The sequence below is a fragment of the Cyprinodon variegatus genome, unplaced genomic scaffold, assembly GCF_000732505.1.
Source record: "Cyprinodon variegatus isolate N-32 unplaced genomic scaffold, C_variegatus-1.0 Scaffold229, whole genome shotgun sequence".
Lineage (NCBI taxonomy): Eukaryota > Metazoa > Chordata > Actinopteri > Cyprinodontiformes > Cyprinodontidae > Cyprinodon > Cyprinodon variegatus.
Genome location: NW_015150682.1, coordinates 569,947 through 580,128, shown reverse-complemented (window position 1 = coordinate 580,128; position 10,182 = coordinate 569,947). Strand labels below are relative to the sequence as shown.

General features: G+C 37.0%; 1 protein-coding gene across 1 annotated transcript; it reads left to right on the top strand.

The window, feature by feature from the left end:
• Positions 1–2,992: 2,992 nt before the first annotated feature.
• Positions 2,993–8,966, top strand: LOC107088794 (urotensin-2 receptor-like). Its single transcript, XM_015381181.1, has 2 exons — positions 2,993–3,153; positions 6,694–8,966. Exon 2 carries the CDS (start codon positions 6,764–6,766, stop codon positions 7,895–7,897), a length of 1,134 nt encoding a protein of 377 aa, XP_015236667.1. The 5' UTR covers positions 2,993–3,153; positions 6,694–6,763; the 3' UTR covers positions 7,898–8,966.
• The last annotated feature ends 1,216 nt before the right edge of the window (positions 8,967–10,182 follow it).

Here is a 10,182-nt window from a genome sequence, read left to right as displayed (position 1 = left end):
ATATTGCTGTGAAGAAGCATTTGCCCTCAGACAGAAGTTTATAGTTTTCCTTTTTTTATTGAACTTAATTTAGATCATTAAATTAATTTTAATATTATACAATATTAAGCTGATTAAATACAAAAATATTAATTGCTTTATAAGGAGGAAAAGTTTCTTTAAAAATTAAAAAAACTTGGTCCTTGGTTAATAAGTAAACTGTCTTTCTTTCTCATCCAGAAGAACCGACAACATGACCTTCAGTTTTCAGTTTCCTCAGTAAATTTCAGTGTTTAAGATTCAACAATGAGAAAATAGGATTATCTGCAGATTAAAACTAACAAAAGGACCAATTTCTCATTTGCAAAAAGACAACAACAAAAAAAATCATGGATTTCAAGATTTTTGAGGAAGACAGAGCACAACTTCTTGGAGATTGTTCATCTCATTGTATCTAGACGGTCATATTGACGGCCAAACATGGTGCACATGATACTGGACAATCTGCTGTGATTTAGACACCGTTGGGGGTGTACATAACAAGCATTAAAGAGGACATTATGTGGCACTGGTTATACTTTACCTGTCTGTCATTGGCTTGATGCAATCTGCTGGGTTTCTTACGTAAAAAACCTATTACTCTTTGATACGATCTAATTTCAATTTAATGACTCTGAAGTACCTTAACAAAATATTTGGTTGAAATTTGTACATAGAAACAAACATGGCAAGAAGGAAAAACACATCTTTTAATAAGACTAACTTTCAATTTGTTGAAAGAAAATTTGAAATTTGAATTTTCCAGATAAGCTAAGTCCCATGAGGTATGAATAGTGTATATAGAGCCGTTTTGTTTTGCTATAGGATGAAGTGTGTTAAAAACAGGGTTCTGACGCTATCCCATTTAAACAAGGATGATAGTAATAATGTTTATGATTGTCTCTTTGAAGAAAATTAGGATAATATACATAGTAATAGTGCAGCTGGGGGTGCAGAGGAAAGTGAGGGTTCAAAACCTGATGACTTGAGCAAATAGATTAGATTCCTCCTGGAGGCAAAAACATAACAAAACAAATAACATTTCTGCCTGGGAACCCTGTTTTTGTCTAAACTGTACAGCAGGTTGTTGTGATCACGTTCATGCATCACTGAGATCCCAATGATTACCATTTCTCTTTAGTTTAGTCCTATAAAGTTATTTTTTCCTTAAAGGATTTATGTATAAAGTCTTGAATTAGGATCAAAGAGCTGAAAGAAGGATGAATCAAGCAAACATGAGCAAAGACAATGTTATTTTTACCCAAATACAATGAAGAACATTAGAAATGTGACAAAGTTGTTTTAGTTTTATATTGTGATATAGTTTTCATCCTGTAAATATTATTATTTATTTTTGGTTCATAAATATCTTAAAGCCTAACTAACACCTGAAATGAAAATGTGAAATCTTAGAAATTAACATTTTTATTATTTAATATTTTAAAAATGTATTTTAGTAAGTATATTAAAACACAAAGGGGAAAAAAAGCTGTCCCAAATAAATTTCTTTTTTTTTTTTTTTTCTCATCGTACACCTGTTGCTTGAATGTGTAGGCAAAAAACAACATGTTATTTGATTTTTCTTGAGATTAAGAGACTAAAATAACTTTCTGGAAAATAAGGATGAGGATTTTTATCTAAAAATTAAAAAGTTAATAGTTAAAAAGGTAGAGAGAATGCATAGGTTTTTATGTTAACATCATATGAATAACATTTTATTCAGCATTCTCCCTTTTAATGCTAAAACAATCCACGTTCAATAGAAGGGCTGAAATAATCCGTGGAGATTACAATTAGACAAATGTTTCTATTTATGGACTTTATTTGGAATTCATGTAAATGTTAAGATCTGCTGTTACGGACTTTTTGGTTCTGTTTAAGTTTTCACTTTTGGTTCTTAGTTATGCTTGGTATATATTTGGTATATATTTATATACTTGGTATTTAAATATATACCAAATATATGGATGACAGTAAGTACAAGTTGGTATATATTTATTTTTCTGAGTAGTTTTGCATAGTTATTCTCTCTGTTATTTTTTGGTTATGTTCCCCCATGGCACATTAGTTTTCTAGTTTACCAAATCTGTTTCTGATAGTTCAGTTTTTACTAGGTCATTGGTTTCTTTTCCCTTTAGTATCATCTTGGTTCCCAACTCTATTGTGTTTCCCAGTTACTCTCCATTTCCCCCTAATGTAATCTTCCTTCCCCTTAATTTTCTTCTATTCTTTCTGTGCACACCTGTTCCCACTTAGATCAATAATTCAATCAATGTCCTGTTAGTTAGTTAGTTAGTTAGTTAGTCTCCTCCTCATTGCCATCCTTGCTTGATTACCCCTAGTGCTGTTCCCTTGCCTGTTCACTCTAGATTTGTACTGCTCTTACCATATTCACCAATAAATCTCCAAAATAACAGCTGGAACTTCATCTAACCTCCGCAAACCTGACAGTAAATTCCAGTTTAGATTTATTCTTTACTGAAACTATTAGAAAGTCATCAAAAGATCTAACCCATCATTAATGGATCTGTAAAGCAGTATAAATAAAAGCTGGCATTAGTGTTAATGTGTTTAAAATTCTTTCAGCACCACTCAGAGGCATAGCTGTGGAAAGAAAGGTTTTCCTTAAAAGTCATAACTCAAAACGACTGACAAGAATTAACCAGAATTATGGGAAAAATGTTGGATTAAAGCTGCCTAATTTGGGCAAACTTAAATCACAGGCTACATGTAGGAAAAGTAGAAATGGAAGAAAAAATAAGGTAAAAAGTTGAATTGAAAGGTAAAAAATAAATTATATAGCATATTCAATTTATTTAAATGCTGGCTTTCCAAGCCTAATATTAACATCCAGTATGCATGCAGGATAAGACCCCTTAGTTGTGTTTCTCCTCCCACCCCTTTCCTCTCTCTCCCAGCTCCTCATAGTATAGCTCAGACCCATCACAGACAGATGGACAGAGAGCCGCGCTGATAACTGAAGGGGACAGAACTGATCTTCAGCTTCAGATAAGAAACATTAAACCTCCCCATGCTGAATGTGAGATGCAAAGAAGAAGATTAGAGAATGGGAGCTGAGCTTTTTTACTCAACAAACATCCTTTTTTAAACGTCCAGGATTTTTCAACCCAGTATGTAAGTTAACATTTTTATTTTAATGTATTAACATCAATAAAAAAAAACGAACGTCATTTCTATACTGAAAAATAAAAATAGTTGATTTATCTGTCTTTTAAAGTCATAAATGTCCCTTTTAATAAATAAATGAAGTCAATATAATAGCTACATTATGGTCATTAAGATTTTAAACTTAAAAAATCTGTATCTGTATTCATAAAATACAGATCCGCTGTAATGAGAACATAAGAGTTCAGTTTTTATGCAATGTGTTTTGGAACCTAAAAAAGTTAATAAGGTATTTCAAATATAAAACTCTGGACTGTAGCGCGATGTACAGCTGTCATGTAACAGGAGCTACAGAAAGCACAGCAGGGGGACTGCGGCTCTTCCACCACCTCACAGTAGCACTTTAACCTCCGGGTCAGAGGCCGTCTCTTAGGCCTCTGCTTTGGTGTCATGAAGACATCCCTGTCCAGAGCCGTCTGTTCTGAAGCTCACATGCTGCTCTCCCCTGTCAAAATGAGTGTTTAATTTTTTTTCCTACAGAGCGCAGCGCCAGACTTGAGTCCTGCTGCGTTATGACTCGGCAAATTTACACGCACCGGTCCCCATCCAAACCACTGATACGCAAAGGGCGCACAAGATATCCAAACATAAACCTGACCTTTTCTAACTTGCTTGTTAATAAGATTGGTCAGCTCTGCTGCCTTTTTGCTCCTGTACTGTTTAACCTAATTGCTGTCCAACTGGTGACCGAAAAGGGAAGGTTTTCCATGCAGATTTACCTTTTTTAACTGTGGACCACCTCCTATTTAAAAAGCCTAACCACACAGGGTCCACGTGAAACAATACAACAGGGATAGCTGTTCCAACGAGAGCAGGTTTCTGCTGAAACATAAACTATCCTGGGTTTGCTGATATTTTCATTTAATCATGTTTATGTGCCTTTCTCCTGCTTTGCCTGCTGTCAAAGTTTAAATAGGGGCAATTCAAACTGAAGCAGACATAAGCAGTTTGCTGGATTATTGTTCACAACGCTGGCTCCATGGAGTGCCAAACTAAACAATTCACACCCTTTAAACCTTTGCAAATAAAATACATTAGGAATTTTATTTGGTAAGGCAACAGAAAGTGAGTAATGATGAAATGCAAAAATAAAATAAGACATAGTAACCTGAAAGATGAAAACATTTAGCAACCATGAGTTGATACTTGAACCAAATTTACCGGTACTTACAATTACCCTAGCTGTTCATGGATAGGTCTCTACCAGCTGTAGTTATCTAAATAATAAAATCTTTAGCAATTTTTAATCCTCCCTTCAATAAGATTTGATTAAGAGCATCAGAGAACACCAAGTTCCAAGTCTTACCTTGGATTACGAGCTAGATTTTGACAGGCATTCAAAATTTGATCTAAACCAGAGGGTTCCAAATTGCAGCCCCTGGGGTCATTTGATCAGCCTTTGGTCACAGTTCAGTTCAGAAATAGTTTATATTTCATTCCCCATCTTAGGCAGTTAAAACAGATACATGTGAAAAATAATGTAAGAGTGCAATAAAAAAAAAAGATACAAATAAAAAATCTTCTTGAAATAAGAAGTTCAAGGTGCAAAAAAGCATTAAAATGTTATCACCATATTTTTATGTTTTGCTTTTAACTGAAACTTAATAGGATAACAAATATAGACCAACTTTAATTAAAACATAGACTTGGGGGCAATCATCTGTTAAATTTGAAATTGAACTTTCTTATTGTTGCTGAAAAGACACAGAAGAATGTAGAATAAGAGAATTACACAGTATCTTGAATATTATTTAGTTTTGCTTCTTTCAATTGGCAAATTTCAGGCCATTTTAATCTATAATGATTTACAAGTACCTTTTTAACCACTGTTTAGCCAACTTTGAATATTTTATTAAAACATCATGAGTTTATTGTTAAGGAGGTAAAATTTAGGAAAAAAAAAGGAAAAACTGACCCCAGTGTATCACTGTATTTTCCCTGTTAAAAGGGAACATTTTCTCTCCAGTGTCACTACATGCATCCTAGGTGTGAGGGATTGCTACAAAGTCAGCAACAAAATGCAAGCGAATGTGATGACACACACTCATCCAGGTGGAGTGAATCATGCAAAGTCGATGACTCGCTGCAATCAGCTTGGTTTCCTTCTATAGAAAACCGTTAACCACTCCATGATCAATTTAATTATGTCTGTGAATTCCTTGAGACAACATGTTTTGTGTATTTGCACTATAAAAATTAACTTAATCAAATTGAATTATTCCAAACTTGACATTTTTGTTTCAAATTTCAAACAGTTTGAACACCGCTGATCTAAATGGTTCAAGGCTGGATTCAATTTGAGATTTTTTTTTCCTGAATTCTCTCTACAGTCTCCATCTGTTGAGACATCTAACAGATTTACCTTCAGAATCGACTTTTATTTGCCTACATTTATCTTTCTATCATCTAGGATTAGCTTTACCTTTCCACACAGAAGTAAATGTTCCCCACATCATGATGTTGCTAGTGCCATGTTTACCCATGCGAATTGTGTGTTCAGAGGGGTGTTCAGTTTTAGGATTATGGCCAAGATAGCATTCAGCACATTGGTCTTTTTTTAAGGTAGACAGCCATGTTTTGGTTTCATTGTAAAATGATATCTAAAATAATGCTTAGATTTATTAATAAAAGAAAACCATGCAGAAAAACCATGTATAATTTCCATCAGTTCACAGTATTGCGCTATTTTGTGATGGTTTATCGTATAATATCAACAAAATACAACTACATTTGCAACTGTTACATGACAAAATGATGGGTGATGATGTTGCAGAAGGTAGCAGGTTTGCTCCATACTTAGTGGATTTCCAGTTTAAAACTCTGCTCCTGTTTTAGAAATTGTGCCCTTGGTCAAACCATTCTAATTGAAATTCAGTTTATGTGAAAACTTTTAAACTTTAAATTTTAAACTTTACCCGTTTTGCCTACTGTTGGCGATCAGAGGGGTGCTGGTTGTAAGACAGCCCTGTTTCTATCAGCATGACCCAGGATAGCTGCAGTGGCGCCTCCAGAAAGGTTTCATAGGGGTGGCTAGATGGGGACACAAAAAATCTTGGGGTGGCACACGGAAACTAAAAGCCATAATTTTAGGATTTGAATCTACTATTGTAGTAAACCTGCCTGTAGGTATCATAAAGACTTAAGCAAACACCTACTCATATCTTGGTTTATTGTGTGATTTTTAATGCTGCGTCTCTGGCTGTACAATTTACACCTTCGAGTGGGGTGGCCAGTGGGGTGGCCAGTGGGGTGGCCAGTGGGTAGCTGTGGCTATGGTGTATCTTACCACCATCACTGTGTGAATGACTGAATGTAGTTAAAGCATTCTTGGTTGTTTGTAACAAATAAAGCTATATAAGTACAAGCTACTTACCAAAAGTCTAATACAGATAAATATTTTTAGCTAGGATTGTATCTCTACTCTACAGATAATAACACTTTTTTTCTTCTCTCCACCTTTTTTTTATAATTTGATTTCTTCCACATCAGCTATTTTCTGTTTTTCCTCTTCTGAACAGCAGTCTTAGATTTCACTCTAACATATTAACATTTTAACATAATGGACCCCTCTTCAGCTCCTACTTCTCTGTACACGTTTACTCCCATCCAGAACGTCTCAGTGCCTTCCTCCTCTCCCTCTGTCTCTCCATCTCCAAGCTTTGCCTCTACGGCTCTCTTCTGCTCCCTCCTCTCGCTCCTCTCTCTGCTGGGCATCACAGGAAATCTTTACACTTTGGTTCTCCTCCTGAGGCGCAGCAGAGGTAGGAGAAGACGTGGAGCGGGACCGGCCTGCTGCCTAACAAGAATACCCATCCCCTCTTGCCTTGCAAACTCTGCTTCCCCTTCCTCCTCCCCCTCGTCCTCCCCTTCTTCCTCCTCTCTTCACCTCCAGGTGCTGAGTCTGGCACTGGCAGACCTGCTCTACCTTTTCACCGCTCCCTTCATCGTGTATGACAGCTTGGCATCAGGATGGGCCTTCGGGGAGCTGGGATGCCGCCTCCTCCTGAGCCTGGACCTCCTCACCATGCATGCCTCCATCTTTACCCTCACTGCCATGAGCATGGACCGCTACAGAGCTGTAGCCCATCCCTTGCGCACCTCATCTTCCAACTCCTCTAACCTGCTGCGGGTGAGCCTGGCATGGGGTCTGGCTGTGGCTCTTAGCCTGCCCATGATGATCACCTTGCACCTGGAGGATGGGGAGAACGGGGAAGGACAGCTTTGCGTCCCAGCCTGGGACGAACAGAGCTCCAAGGCTTATCTGAGTGTACTTTTCTGTACCAGCATCCTTGGCCCTGGATTGGCTATCGGAGGACTTTACGCCACTCTGGGCCGGCTGTACTGGGTATCACAGACCCAGCCAGCATGGGCCAACGGTAACAGCACAGCAAGCAGTCCCAGAGCACCAAAGCCTAAAGTCCTGCTACTCATTCTGGGTATTGTCTTGGCCTTTTGGGCCTGCTTCCTCCCCTTCTGGATATGGCAGCTGCTCCCCCTCTACCAGCCAGACATGCTTCGGACATTACCGGTTGGAACCCAGGTGACGGTGAACCGCATTCTTACAGGACTAACTTACGGAAACTCTTGTGTCAATCCCTTCTTCTACACATTACTGACTGGGAAACGGAAACCCAACAGGCAGGTGCTTGCATCAGCGAATCGGCTCTGCTGCAAGGGCAGTCCACTGCAGTAACGTGATTGTCTCCAACAGCAGAGCCTAAAATGCAATGGTGCTCATGAGAGTGCAATAATCTACGAGGATGCTTTAGAGATTCCAATATAGGCTACCAAAGATCAGTGACTCCATCTCTGAGATGAGAAATTAGAATATTCAAGAAATGACAGCACTTTGTATTAAAGCTTCATGGAGGGTAATTCTTTCTTCTTAGAGAATATGAATAACACTGAGCTTCACCTGCAAAAGATAAAAATGTTTGTAAGATATTTCTACAATGATCAGATGGTACTGTGCCTTGCAAAGGTAACCTCAGCATTTTCTTTTAATAATCACAAACTTCTGTGTTTTTCATGTAATAGATGGAGAGTATTGCCTTCATTGTGAACTACAATTGTGCTCTGTAATTTCTATCCAACTTTTTCTGCATCAATTGTTTCAATTAAATATGCAAAAATTTAAATGAAGGAGATTTAGGTCCAACCCATTTTAAGATATCACTATACTTTGATCTAAATATTTTAAATCTATATTGCCCTGCTGGAAAGAGAAGATTCACCACAGTTTGACTGATGCTGTCAGTTTTAAGTGTACAGCCATGTCAGTGGGCTTGCATACGTATTGTACCTTTTCTGTTTTAAGAGAATGGATTGAACAATACATTGTGAGAGGCTTCAAGCCCGGGGAGAACGTTCTCTCTAACCTGCCTGCCTTGTTCCTACTGTAGGTCTCAATACTGCATGTTCTCTAATGTTCTCTGACAAACTTGTAAGTCAGAGCAGCTGGATTTATACTGAGATGAAACGAAAAACTGGTTAACTAAGTTTGATAATTAAGACTTCTAGGGAAATTGTTTGTGCTGAGTTCTACTAATTATAATCAGAGTAAAAGGGGCAGAGCACATATGAAAACCACATGTTTTTAAAAGTTATGTATGAAAAATGTTGACAATCATTTATCACTTTCCTTCTACTTCACTAATGAGCAATATCTGTCACAAACATCCAATAAAACCCAGAAGTGTGTGATAATAACAAGGGAAAATGTGAGTTTATATTTTTCAATAGGCACTGGGATATTTCTTAATGCATGGTTACATGTTGTTTAATGTGTTAAATGTTTAATGCAATAATTGTCACCATGCATAAAAGTGGTTGCAACAAAACAAAAAGACATGATAAGTGTGAATTTAGCCCAGAAATGGAAGGGGCTGAGCTTATTATCTAAATAATATGAATATCAAGAAAAAAGAGAAAATAACATATGTTGCAAGCATTTCCAGCTTTTTTAAGCTGACCTCTGATATGGTCTGCTTGTTTCTAGAGAAAACTCACTGAAAATGTTTGTTTTTAGACAACTGGTTGTTTCTGCCCAGAGACTCGAATGGATATTTTTCTGAGATGTTGTTTGTTGACATAATGAATTATGTTTAAGCATGCCCACAGGCTTTTTGTTTACTTCTCCTGACACTTTATAAGGCTTTTTTGTAATCTTTACCTGCATGTTAAGGTTTGAAAATGTACTTATTGTCATTAATCATGCAATGCTCTGCACGGCCTTAACTGATATTGAATTAGGTTTATATTGTTATATATAGTCACAAATAAAGAGCATGCTCTCTATATCTCACACTGCCTTTTCTTTAATGAAGAAGTTATTTTACAGTTTAAAATATCTAACAATAAATACACAAAATAGATTGTTAGCCAAGGTGCAGGATTTATAAAATGTGTAGGCTATTAATTACCTTACAAACCAGGGAAAATGGAGGAACTGATGCAAGAACCAAACGGAAATGTTTTTTTATTTAATTTCTGAGGCTCTGGAGGGTTTCCCTTAATTGCGAAAGTCGTTGTCTGTCTGTCTGTCTGTCTGTCTGTCTGTCTGACTCAAAGGCTGCATTGCAAAACCTGCTGCTCTTTGACACAGATGAGCAAATATTGTTGTATGACAGTGAGCAGAAAAGATGGAGGACAAATGAGTTAGTGGTGCTGCATTTGCCCAGATATGTTACATTTTTGGATGGATGGTGTCTGGGAGGAGAGGTCTTGGGGCTTAACAAATTGACCGTGGGATGACATGTTTGCTGGTTTGGTTTATTTATGCCCCATGTTCCTTCCTTTTGCTACATACCTTTTGAAAGTAAAATAAAAAAAACTCTAGAAAAATAAACTCATTGTATTAAATTTAACAAAGTGATTTGTTCTGTTATTGTTTGATTTGTTAGTCCCCCTAAAAAGTTGCCTTAAAAGGTTACATACCTTATGGACATTACACCTATTATCATAGATCAAAGCTAAATT